We start from the raw sequence: 13,394 nt of genomic DNA, 5'->3' as shown, positions 1-13,394 counted from the left end.
ATGCAGGCTCACGACCAGTTAGCAGTATAGTAACAAACATAGAAACTATAAAGCTCGTTTGTTTCTGATACTAATGCTGTATAAAGCATGCACACAGCGTTGGGAACAGAAACAGACAAGCTGCAGTAGAAGCAGGACACCACCCCCTCCTCTAGACCTGCACTCAATGTAACCATACGTAGAGTCCTGGTTGAGTGCGGTGCCCGAAATATTTCTGCTGGGGTGCCAGTCAGCCCCAATGTTTGTCTCGGGCGAGGAAGACTTGGGGGAAAAGAGGAATGAAAACATGGAGCATGTAATTTGAGCTTTGCTCTTAATTTTTGAGAGTTGGTTCTTGGTAGTAAGGAGAGAAATTTATGCATGATGGCTTCTTGAGGCGTAGGGGGATGATGATGATGATGATGATTTCAAGTTTCTCACCTCTTGTCTGCCTGGGTCTTATCTCTTCTGCAGATGGTGGTTAAGGAAGTGGAATCCATGGAGCTGTTCCAGGAGGCATTTGACTTCCGATACAAAACATTTAAAGCCCAAGGTGAGTGAGGGCCCCCAGAACCCCACAGGACCTGCACCTCTGTGGGCAACAGAACGAAGTTACTGGTGACCAAGACGTAACGGCCCTGCGCTAAAAGACCGGAGCATGTGCGGCCAGAAGCGCACCCTGTGGCTGAACTCCTCTATTTAACTTCTTTACAGTGTTTTATTTAATACGGTTTACAAACCACTTGCTTTGGTTTAAAGACCACCCAAAGTGGCGTACAAAATTTGATTTGTGACCTGTCTGCCTTTCCCTTACTGCAGGAGCTTCGGAGCCACAGCAGGAAATGCAGCGCCTGCTCCAAGTAATGCTGAATGATCTGGATCGTAATCGAAAGGTGATTTGGGGACGGTGAGGAGGGTCCTCGTCCCTGGTGGGAAGATGGGAAGTTTGGAGGTTGTACTGTAGGCAGGGGTGCGGGGGGGGGGGGGGCAGTGTCATGGAGAGGGGGCGGGGGTTCATGCTTCAGGGATGGAGGTTGGGCTGTGTAGTTGAAAGTTACCCAGGGGGCCTGGCGAGGCTTTGGTGATGGGGGAGGGAGCCACATTGCTGAGACACCTAATGTGTCCTTTCAGAGATGTTTTTTATTTCTTAAGTATTTTGATTTTCTGCCTTTCTTAAAGGCAGTCCCAAGGTGGATTACACAAAGTAACAAGGTATTGAGTACATAAGTAATGGATACATACGGATATGATAAACAATATGCACTTACTTATAGGCCAAAACTCTCCAGCTGATCTTTTAAAAGCTTGTTTTTAGCTAGTTTATATTTTACATTCCCTGTGTTTTAAAGGGAGAAAACAAGGAGCCTTTACCTGTAAGAGGTATATTCCTGCCCACTCACCACTAGGGTATTTCTTCTTAACCTAAGTCCTTGGAGGAACTATTTAAGTGAATAATATCAATCTAAGTAACAATCCAACAACTATTAATTCAGATAAACTACTCAAGTCTCTTCACTCACCCTTATTATCAGAATGACTATTCAGTGTATCACTTGTGGTGCCTATGTCCCAAGGCCTACCATTTGGAGACTTAAGGGCTGTCCAAGTTGCCTCCAGCTGGAACGGACTCATCTGGAAGAGGAACTATCTAGGCCAGGGGTCGGGAACCTTTATGGCTGAGAGAGCCATGAACGCCACATATTTTAAAATGTAACTCCGTGAGAGCCATACAAGACCTACCAAATTAATTTACTACAACCCCCCCCCCCCCCTGACCTGCCAAAAGTCCCTGGTGGTCCAGCGGGGGTCCAGGGCTCGCAGACAAATCTTTAATAAAAAAGTAAAAATCTAACAAAACCCTCCACCCTCCTGACGCCCCCCAAGACCTCCAAAATTAATTTACTACAACCCCGCCCCCCCCAAGGCCTGCCAAAAGTCCCTGGTGGTCCAGGAGCGATCTCCTGGACTTGGGCTGTCGGCTGCCAGTAGTCAAAATGGTGCCGACGGCCCTTTAACCTCACTATGTCACTGGGGGTCGACCAATGGCGGTGGTAGCCCCTGTGACATAGTGATGGCAAAGGGCCGTCGACGCCATTTTGATTACTGGCAGCCGACGGCCCTTTGCCCTTACTATGTCACAGGGGCTACTTTAAATTCTGCTGCTCTGCCGGCCTAGCTTGCTATCCGCGGGTGTTCGTTTCAGAACGCGGACAGCTCCGTTCAGGTAGGCCTTTGATTTTTGCTGCCCCTCTATCCGCCGGGCTAAATTTAGGCCGCTGCCTGTGCGGCTCTCCCGTGCTGGCATTTGCACGGAGTGTCTCTCGGGGGGGGAGAGAGGGCCCTTCGGGGATCGCGGCTCCAGCGAAATCGACAGGGGGTGATTCGCGACCACGTCGGGGGGGGGGGGGGGGTCAGTGTCCCGATTTTGCCTCGTCAGGCCCCGGATCCATTCTTGCTTAGCGCGGGAAAGGAAGCCATTTTGGGGACCATGCGGGAGCAAGAAAAAGCTACTATGGGGGATGGGCTTCTGCCTCCCCCATTGTTGCCAAGGGCTAGTGCACCTGGGGGGGCTGGTTTGGCTGGCGCTGCGGAAGAGAATGATGAAGGGGAGGATTCTGAAGGGTCTTCTTCGTCGTTCACCTCAGATTTTGGCTTTTAATGCACAAAGCGTTTAAGGCACGCAGGGTTGGTAAGGTGCAGGGGCACAAGGTAGCTCGCAGGGCACCTGCATCGGCAGGGCCAGGGGGAGGTTCCTCTGAGGACCGAAAGCGGGTTCAGCCGCCGAGGTCTGGTGGAGCGCCCCAGGAGAAACGTCTGCTTCGTTCCATGGTCTGTCCGAAGGACAGCACGTCCTCAGATTCTTCAGTTCAGGGGGACTCTCCACACCCGGTTCCTGATCAAGGTCAGGATGTGGATCCAGATGCCCAGGCTCCTCTGACCAAGCACATGGGATCCCCTCCGGTGAATGGGGATCCCATGGACTTTCGGAACAAGGTGGTTCACTTGTTCCGAAAGGATGAACTGGGTCCCCTTATTCCGGTCATCTTGGGCAAACTGGGAATTGAAAACCCTCAGGAGGATTCCAGGTTGGGGGCTACTATGGATCCGGTGGTGCTGGGACTCCGAGGTCCAGCGCGGTCGTTCCCGTTCCACTTTTCGGTGTCTGACCTTTTATTTAAGGAGTGGGACACTCCTGATCTGGGGTTAAAGGTGAGCAGGGCCATGGATAAGTTATACCCACTCCCAGAGGACATGCTGGATCTTCTCAGGGTGCCTAAGGTAGATACTGCGATCTCAGCGGTGACGAAGAAGTCGACTATTCCAGTGACAGGAGCCGCAGCCTTGAAGGATCTGCAGGACTACAAGTTAGAGGTACATCTCAAGAAAATCTTTGAGGTATCAGCTCTGGGAGTCTGGGCTGCCATCTGCAGCAGCTTTGCGCAGCGGGCCAGTCTCCGCTGGATCCAGGATTTCCAAGCATCCGTGGAACTTACAGATGCCCAGTCACAACAGGTTGGGAGACTGGAGTCTGCGGTGGCCTACAGTGCGGACACACTGTATGATCTTTTGCGGACCTCAGGAAGGGCGATGGTTTCAGCTGTTTTGGTGCGTCGCCTCCTATGGTTGCGGAATTGGTCGGCAGATGTCTCCTCCAAGTCGCATTTGAGTTCTCTGCCCTTCAAGGGCAGTTTGTTGTTCAGACAGCAATTGGATGATATGATCAAGTCACTCGGAGAGAACAAGGTCCACAAGCTGCCGGAGGACAGGCCCAGGACGAGAGGCTCTTTTCCTCAGAGAGCAAGATTTTGCGGGAATCGACGTTTTCACTCCCCCCGATCCATGGGCTCCTCGTTTCGTCAGGGACAAAGCCGTCAAAATACATGGCCCCAGTCCTTTTGAGGCCAGCGGCCCTCCAGAGAAGGAGCCCCTCAGTCTCATGGGGGCCCCAAGCCCTCACAATGAAGTGTGGCCGGTTCACTCCTCAGTTCCAAAGATTGGGGGCAGGCTGTCCTTATTCCTGGAGGAGTGGACCATGGTAATGTCGGATCAATGGGTCCTAAGCATAATCGAACATGGCTGCGCTTTAGATTTTGCATGGCCGATCCAAGACTGCTTCATGGTTTCCCCATGAGTGTACTGTCAAAAGAGGCAAGCGGTACACGAGACCCTGCTGCACTTAGAAGACCTCGGCACCATAGTTCCAGTTCCAGCCGGAGAACTCAGGCGCGGGCATTACTCGATCTATTTAATTGTGCCAAAAAAGGAAGGAACATTTCGCCCCATCCTAGATCTGAAACAGGTCAATCGGAAGCTGAAGGTGCTTCATTTTCGGATGGAAACTCTGCGCTCCATGATAGTATCTGTCCACAAGGGAGAGTTTTTTTGGCGTCGTTGGACCTGACGGAGGCTTATCTGCACATTCCCATCCATTCGGATCATCAGAAGTACCTACGGTTCGCGATCCTCGGCCAACATTTCCAGTTTTGTGCTCTCCCGTTCGGCCTCGCGACAGGGCCAAGAGTCTTCACCAAGGTGATGGTGGTAGTAGCAGCAGCCCTGCGGCGCGAGGGAGTATTGGTTCATCCCTACCTGGACGATTGGCTGATTCATGCGAAGTCAGAGGAATTGTGCAGGACCGCGGTCCAGCGGGTCCTCCAGAGGTTGACTTCCTTAGGTTGGGTGGTAAACCCCGACAAGAGCCATCTGAATCCTTCTCAGTCCTTGGAGTTTCTGGGAGCCAGATTTGATACGGTCTCGGGCAAGGTTTTTCTTATAGAAGAGAGACTTTCCAAGTTGATTTCCCAGGTGGATTTATTCAGTTCCATGCTTCAGCCCATGGCCTGGGATTATTTGCAGGTCCTGGGGTTGATGGCTTCCACTCTCGAGCTCGTTCCGTGGGCCTTTGCTCATATGCGTCCTCTGCAGTCTGAGTTGCTCTCCCGCTGGAGTCCACTTTCCCAGCAATTCCAGCTTCAATTACTGCTGACGGACGTGGCGCATGCCAGTCTACATTGGTGGCTGTATCCAGACAACTTGCGTCGGGGAGTGGACTTGAAGATTCCCACATGGATTGTGGTCACTACCGACGCCAGCTTCTCCAGATGGGGGGGGCAGTGTGTCGGGGAGCGGCTGTGCAGGGCCAGTGGATGAAGATGGAATCCTGCTGGTCCATCAATTGCTTGGACACAGGGCTATTCAGCTGGCATTGCAGGCCCTTCTTCCCTTAGTGGAAGGGCGATCGGTAAGGATACTATCTGACAATGCCACAGCGGTAGCTTACATCAATCGTCAAGGAGGAACCAGGAGCCGTCCTGTGGCGACGGAGGCACGGCTGCTGATCGCCTGGGTGGAATGGCACCTTTACAAGATTGCGGCCTCCCACATCGCTGGGGTCGACAACGTGCAGGCAGACTTTCTCATTCGAAACCAGTTGGATCCAGGGGAGTGGGAATTCTCAGACGAGGACTTTCATCTTCTGTGCCGGCGTTGGACCAGGCCATCCATGGACCTCATGGCAACGTACCGCAATGCCAAGGCTCCTCGTTTCTTCAGTCGGTGACGAGAACCGGGAGCGGAGGGAGTAGATGCTCTGGTTCTGTCCTGGCCAAGAGACGCTCTGTTGTACATCTTTCCTCCGTGGCCGTTGGTTAGAAAAGAGTTGCGCTGAATCGAAGTTCACCTGGGTACAGTGATTCTAGTGGCTCCGGAATGGCCACGGCATCCGTGGTTTGCAGATCTTCTGACTCTAGCCGTCGGCGGTCTGCTGCGGTTTCCTCCGTCCCCGACTCTACTGCGCCAGGGGCCCGTCTATTTCGGCGAGGTCGATCGCTTCTGTCTAGCGGCATGGCTTTTGAAAGGCAGAGGTTAAGTTCGAGGGGTTATTCGCCTGCGGTTATTGCCACGTTCTTGCACTCCCGTAAAACCTCTACCTCCAGAGCCTATGTTAGGGTCTGGGAGGTGTTTGAGTCCTGGTGTGTGGAACGTAGCATTCGTCCTGCCAAGGCCTCAATCCCGGAAGTTCTGGATTTCCTTTAGGCAGGCTTGTCCAAGGGTCTGGCCTTTAATTCCTTGAGAGTTCAAGTAGTGGCGTTAGGTTGTTTTCGAGGTAAGGTGCATGGGGTGGCGCTTGCTTCGCATCCTGATGTGGCTAGGTTCCTGAGAGGGGTTAAGCACTTGCGCCCTCCGGTTCGGAATCCCTGTCCTTCCTGGAAACTTAATTTGTTCCTCCGCGCCCTTTGCTTAGCCCCCTTTGAGCCCTTGAAGCGGGCAACCCTGAAGGATCTCACTTTGAAAATAGTGTTTTTGGTCGCTATTGTTTCGGCAAGGCGCATTTCAGAGCTCCAGGTGTTATCTTGCAGAGAGCCTTTCTTAAGGATTTCGGGAGCGGGTGTTTCATTGCGCACGGTTCCCTCCTTTCTCCTGAAGGTGGTCTCTGCTTTTCATTTAAATCAATCTGTGGAACTTCCTTCCTTTGAGGGTTTAGATTCCTCTTTGCCAGAGGCCAGAGATTTGCAAAAGCTGGATGTGAAACGGGTATTGTTGCGTTACCTGGAGGTCACGAATAGTTTTCGTCTGTCGGATCATCTTTTCGTCTTTTGGAGTGGACCCAGAAGGGGCCAGAAAGCTTCCAAGGCAACTATCGCCCGTTGGCTGAAGGAAGCTATCGTGTCGGCATACCTTGTACAGGGCCAGTCGATTCCGGTTGGGCTTAAGGCTCATTCTACGCACTCTCAATCGACTTCGTGGGCCGAATGTCAACAGGTGGTGCCGCAAAAGATTTGTAGGGAGGCTACCTGGAAGTCTACTCATACTTTCGCGAGACACTATAGACTTGATGTCCGGGCACCTGAGCCTGTTCTCTGAGCAGGACTCTCGCAGTCCCACCCTGGTTAGGGAAGCTTGGGTACATCCAGGAGTCTGGGCTCATCCGGGTACATACAGGGAAAGGAAAATTGGTTCTTACCTGCTAATTTTCGTTCCTGTAGTACCACTGATCAGCCCAGAGTCCCACCCAGGGAGAGTCCACTTGGCCGGTGGATCATTATTTCTGGATGTAAGTTTCATATACCCCCTGTTCAGGGTCAGAATTATAGAGCATAGTTTTTGGGTTTCAGTTACGAGTTCTTCATTTCCTCTGTTCTTCGGGGGTGGTTGTTCAGTGAAAGTTGTGAATCTTTATTATTGTTCTGCTTGGGTACAGTGGAATACTGACAGGCTCTAGGTGGCACCTCAGGGGTAAACGACAGAGTTCACAGAAATTGGTCTGTCTCCGCTTGCTGGAGGAGGGGTAAAACCCAGGAGTCTGGGCTGATCCGTGGTACTACAGGAATGAAAATTAGCAGGTAGGAACCAATTTTCCTTTTTGCCTCCCCTGGGCCCACTTCCGTTTTCCACAGACTTTGTGCTTCTACTTCACAATGCCTATCTGGCCAGGATGAACCAGCCTCCGGATTTGGCAATGGGGCCTCTGCCTCCCAAAGTGCTCAGGATAGCGGATCCTCCTCCCATGGGAGTCCCCCAGAGAGTAGAGGGCTTAGGGGTGGGGACACCTGTGGCCCCTCTGGGTTCCTCCAGGATATGTTTGGTACACCCCCCTGCGGGGGGTGGGGGGGTGGATTCTGTTCTGGACCCTGACCTGGATGATCCCTTGCTTACCTCTCAGATGGAAGGGGACGATCCTAAAGTTCTGCGGATATTCCAGAGGGACGAGTTGGACACCCTCATTCCACATATCCTGCAAGAATTGGATATTGAGGCCCCTCAGGACCCGCCTGGTCCCACTCAGTCGGTGAAAAAGGGAGACCCTGTGCTTGAGGGGCTACGCCATCCAACCAGAGCCTTCCCTACCCATCCTACTCTTCTACAGGATTCGCCCGAAGCCTCACTTAAGGACAGCAGGGCAATGGAAAAGTTATACCCCCTCCCGGAGGACTTTCTGGAGCTGCTTAAGGTTCCGAAGGTGAACGCGGCGGTTTCGGCAGTCACAAAAAGAACGACCATTCCCTGCTGGCAGGGATGCATAAACCCAGGAGTCTGGACTGATCTGTGGTGTTACAGGAACGAAGGTTAGCAGGTAAGAACCAGTTTTCCTGTCCTTTTCCTGGAGAAGGGGAGGGACTCCCAATATGGAACCTAACATTGTGTAACTGCCGTGAGATATTTTACTTGATCTCTTCCCCTTTTGCCTTGTTAGTTGCCTGACCTGTTCTTTTTCTTGCCTCAGAAAATCCTAGATGCGTTGAAGGAGCTGCTGGGACGGTGCGATACGCTTGTGAGCTTCCTGCTGAACGAGCTGATTGAGTGGGCAAGACAGCAGCAGCTGCAATACATTGGAGCCCCTGTCAAGACCTCTCTGACCCAGCTGGAGACATGGTAAGGGATCTGCCTTGCAGCACAGACGCCATAGTTCATGTTCTGTGCAGACATGGTTCGTGGTCATTGTCTTTACTGCTCTGTGATACTCTTCCAACAGTGATATGCCATTTATCTTCTGTCACCTTTTCTTTTTGTGTATTTATGATTCAGATAAGTTCTCCTGATTTTGGGAAAACTGATTTTCACCTCTATGTATGTTTTTGGTTTTCATTTTCTGTTCTACATCTCACCATTTCTGAGACTTTGTGTGGCACTGGGACCTGCTCCCCAAATGCTGTGGGGGTCGGAAAATAGTGAGCACGCTTAATTTTTTTTTTTCCTTCTTGCTCCCCTCTTTTACACCCACCCCTAGGGTTACTGTGACCGCAGAGACCTTGTTCCACTTGCGCCGACTGCTCAAGACCCTGATGGAGCTGTGCACCAAGGTGTCCTATGAGAACGACCCACTGAAAATGGATCCAGCCATTCTGGAGCGCCGTACATCTGAGCTGCTGTCGTGCCTCCTGCAAAGGTGTGCTGCGGGCTTAGAGGTGTGGGCATCGGAAGGGACTGTGTGTGTGTGTGTGTGTGTGTGTGTGTGTGTAAACCTGGTATGTGTTCCAAATCTGGGTGATTGTAATGTATTAGTTGCATCTCCGGTAAGCTTCTCGTGATTTACCACGTCTTGTCTACTGTTCCCTCTTAAGCCGCGCATGTGTGCGTGCGCACGCAGGTCGTGAACCTGGCACACACGACGCAAAAGTGTATTCACAAGAAATCCCGCTATTTGCATTATACTAGCTTATAGTGCACAAATTTGAACTATTTTTACAAAAAGTTGCAGAAAAAAAAAATAGCCTTGCGTGTCACTGAGCGGTGATTGCTCAGGCCTGGAGGCACAAACTTACTCTGATACCAGCCTTACTTAAAACTCTTTGAGGCCAATTTTAAAAGGCCTACATGGTCTGAATTGGTGAAATGTGTGTGTTGCTGGGCCATGCGAGTGATGCGCAGATTTTCACAGGCCCGCAGTCACAAGCTTATCTCCCAGTACGTGCACTGGAAACATTTTTGCTAAAAGGGGAGGGCTGGGGGCGGGGTCTGGGTGGGGCGGCACAGTGCCATTAAAGCACTATCCTGCTGAAGCATGCGCCGGCAACAATGGACATGCAGAACTTGCTGCTGCTCCGGAATGCAGGTAAGTAATAAATAAATAAATAAATAAATAAAAATCTAAGGTAGTTAGGGTTTTAGGGGTTGGAGCGGATAGGGTAAAATGGAGGCAGGTTAGGTAGGGGGTTTAGGAAGGCTGCTTCTTGACTGAAGTGAATTGGGAGGGAACAGGGAAAAGGGCCTATTGTGTCGCCGTGCACATCTACTAAAATCCCCCCTTTACGCGATAGAAACGGGATTCACGCTTACATGCGTGTGCCAATATAAAATCATCCGCCCACGTGTGCGCGGGCCTTGGATTTTATAACATGCACCCTTCTTCTGTTCCGGAGCCGGGGCAGCTTGCTCCAGGTCTCCGAGAAGAACTGGACCGGATGGTTCAGGAGGCCATCGACAAGGCGATGCATCGACTCCAGGTTTCCCCAGCACCGACCCGATTCCAGCAGCATTGGTACCGCTGCCATCGAGGATGGAAGCGCTTATTACCGCTTTTCCACCGGTGGATCCCGGGCCACCGATGGCTCGGGTGCCCTCCCCGTTGACTTTGTCATCGGAGGAGAAACACCGTTCCGCATCCCTCCTTCGGGAGTACTGCCTCAGCCATCGAGATCGATACCCCCATCGGCGCCATTGAGCCATCCACCGAAGCCATCAGTGCCTGCGCCGGGGCCTTCATTACTTTCATCGGTGCCTCCGGTTATTCCTCCGATGCCTTCGGAGCCAAAACCGGGACCTTCAGGTATCCAACTACGCTGTCCCTCTACAGTCTCTAAAGACACAGGTGCGGATCCTTATGATACCTGGACCGATGATTCTTCACCCGACACCAATGATTTACCTTCACCTACTGAAAGTAGAAAGCGTTCTCCTTCAGAAGACCTTTCTTTCATAAACTTTGTGAAGGACATGTCTGAATTGATCCCCTTCCAGTTGCTAACGGAACAGGACGACAGACATCAGATGATGGAGTTGCTTCAATTCCTGGATGCGCCCAAGGAAATCACCTCCATCCCCATCCATCTAGTTCTTCTTGACCTTCTCAAAAAGAACTGGGAGCACCCTGGCTCCATTGCACCAGTCCACAGAAAAACTGACTTTACCTACTTGGTGCAGTCAGCTCCAGGTTTTCAAAAGCCTCAATTGGATCGCCAATCTGTGGTGGTTGAATCTGCACAAAAGAAAGCAAAAAGGTCCAAAACTCATACTTCCTTTCCCCCTGGCAAGGAACAAAAGTTTTTGGATACCATTGGTCGCCGAGTCTTTCAAGGATCAATGTTGATCCTCCGAATTGCTGCTTACCAACTATATATGACCCAATATAATAGTCATTTTTAAGCAACTTCAAGACCTGACAACCTCCATGCCTCAATCACTTCCAGATAAGATTCACACCCTACTTAATAAGGGTTTGGAGGCAGGCAAACATGAGATTAGATCATGTTACGATATCTTTGACACTGCAACCAGAGTGTCTGCAGCAGCTATTTCAGCAAGACGATGGGCTTGGCTTAAGTCTTCAGACCTTCGTCCAGAAGTGCAAGAGCGGTTGTCCGATCTCCCCTGCATAGGAGACAATCTCTTTGGCGAGCAGATTCAAAAGACAGTGGCTGAACTAAAGGACCATCATGAGACTCTCAGACAGCTCTCTCTGTTTCCTTCGGATTATCCTTCCAAACAGCCTTTCCGGAAGGACTCTAAAAAGTCTTTTTATAGACCAAAGAAGTCCTACCCGCCTGCAGCTAGATGCTGCTCTGCGAGACCATTCCTCAAATCACAGTCTCGTCAAACTCGAAAGCAAAAGCCACAGACAGCCCCCCAACCAGGCCCTGCTTCTGGTTTTTGACTTTCACATAGAGAGCAGCAGCCAGATTCCATTACCAAATGTCCCAGTGGGAGGCCGCTTGTGCCATTTCAACAACATATGGCACTCAATCTCTTCGGACCACTGGGTCCTAACAATCATTGCTCAAGGCTATCATCTCAACTTTCTCTCCATCCCACCGGATTCCCCACCTCTAATGACGTGGAGAACATCCGATCATTCATTACTCCTGGAGCAGGAGGCTTCCCTCCTACTCCAGTCCAGAGCAATAGAACCAGTACCATTGCCTCAGCAAGGCCTCTGATTCTATTCCCGGTACTTTCTAATCCCCCAAAAATCGAGAGGCGTTCATCCAATTTTGGATCTACGACCACTCAACAAGTACCTCCAGAGAGAAATGTTCAAGATGGTAACCTTGGGCTCCCTGCTTCCTCTTCTTCAAAGAGGAGACTGGCTCTGCTCTCTTGACCTTCAGGACGCATACACGAATATTGTGATAACTCCATCTAATAGCAAATTCCTGAGATTCCTCGTAGGCCCCAAGCACTATCAATACCAAGTGCTTCCATTCGGCCTGGCATCTGCACCACAGGTGTTTACAAAATGCCTCGTCGTAGTTGCCGCCTTCCTCAGGACTCAAGGTGTCCATGTCTACCCCTACCTGGACGACTGGTTAATTAGGGCTCCGACTCAGCAAGCCGCATTGTCCTCCCTACATCTTACCTTACACACTCTCACTTCACTCTGATTTCTCGTCAATTACAACAAATCCTCCTTAGTCCCACCTCAAACCTTGTCGTTCATTGGGGCAGACTTGGACATCTTACAGGCAAAGGCTTTCCTGCCTTGACAACGAGCCCTCACCCTCGTGTCTCTGGCACGACAGCTGCAGTCTCAACACTCGATGGCTGCGCATCGGTTTCTCATCCTTCTTAGACACATGGCATCCTCAGTTCAGGTCACAACGATGGCCCATCTGGCCATGAGAGTCATCAGTAGACTCTTAAGGTCACAATGGACACAGTCCCTTGTCGACCATTGTCCATGTCACCAACTCACTCCGTCTGTCTCTTGCCTGGTGGGCGAACCACATCAATCTTCTACAGGGCTTGCCCTTTCAGGCGCCAAACCCTCAAATAACTCTAACCACCGATGCTTCCAACTTCGGGTGGGGAGCCCATGTGGCCGATCTCCAAACACAAGGTTCTTGGTCTCCAGAGGAAGCCAAACACCAAATAAATTTCCTGGAGCTTCGAGCAATAAGATACGCTCTCAGAGTATTTCAGGATCACCTGTCCAATCAAGTCATCCTGATCCAGATGGACAACCAGGTGGCCATGTGGTACATCAACAAACAGGGAGGGACAGGATCCTACCTTCTGTGTCAGGAAGCTGCACAGATTTGGGCGGAGGCCCTCTCCCACTCAATGTACCTCAGGGCCACCTACTTGCCGGGAGTGGACAACGTGTTGGCGGACAAGTTGAGTCGCAACTTTCAACCGCACGAGTGGTCTCTAAACCCCTTAGTGGCAAATTCCATCTTCCTACAATGGGGTCATCCTCAAATAGACCTCTTTGCGTCTCCCCAGAATCGCAAAGTAGACAATTTCTGCTCTCTCACTCGCAGCAAACATTATCCACCAAGAGACGCATTCTCCCTATCGTGGTCAACTGCTCTCCTATACGCATTCCCTCCACTTCCACTTCTCTCGAAGACTCTCATGAAGTTACCTCAAGACAAGGGAACCATGATCCTGATAGCACCCACTGGCCCCGCCAAGTGTGGTTTCCAATCCTTCAGGATCTTTCCATTCGCAGGCACATTCCTCTGGAAACAAACCCGCTTCTAATCACTCAAAACGACGGGTGCCTTCGTCACCCCAATCTTCATGCCCTGTCCTTGACAGCATGGATGTTGAAAGGCTAATCCTTCAGCCGCTTAACCTTTCTAATTCAGTCTCCCGTGTCTTGATCGCTTCTTGGAAGCCTTCCCCGAGAAAATCATATTCCTACAAATGGAACAGGTTCACATCATGGTGCTCTTCTCAGGTCCTTGATCCTTTTA

General features: G+C 51.1%; 1 protein-coding gene across 3 annotated transcripts in view; it reads left to right on the top strand.

Moving 5' to 3' along the window:
• Positions 1-13,394, top strand: part of STAT2 (signal transducer and activator of transcription 2) — a 157,959-nt gene that overhangs the window by 50,929 nt on the left and 93,636 nt on the right. For all 3 annotated transcript variants that reach the window (XR_003855535.1, XM_029594807.1, XM_029594808.1), the window contains 4 exons: positions 454-532; positions 799-872; positions 8,204-8,352; positions 8,708-8,866. Coding sequence is in view for 2 of the 3 variants with exons in the window: in XM_029594807.1 (XP_029450667.1) it covers positions 454-532; positions 799-872; positions 8,204-8,352; positions 8,708-8,866 (461 nt within the window). In the remaining variant the exon portion in view is untranslated. The remainder of the gene's footprint in view (positions 1-453; positions 533-798; positions 873-8,203; positions 8,353-8,707; positions 8,867-13,394) is intronic.

This window comes from Rhinatrema bivittatum, chromosome 3, assembly GCF_901001135.1.
Source record: "Rhinatrema bivittatum chromosome 3, aRhiBiv1.1, whole genome shotgun sequence".
Lineage (NCBI taxonomy): Eukaryota > Metazoa > Chordata > Amphibia > Gymnophiona > Rhinatrematidae > Rhinatrema > Rhinatrema bivittatum.
The sequence above is the reverse complement of the archived record's forward strand: the minus strand, read 5'-3'. Positions and strand labels throughout refer to the sequence as shown.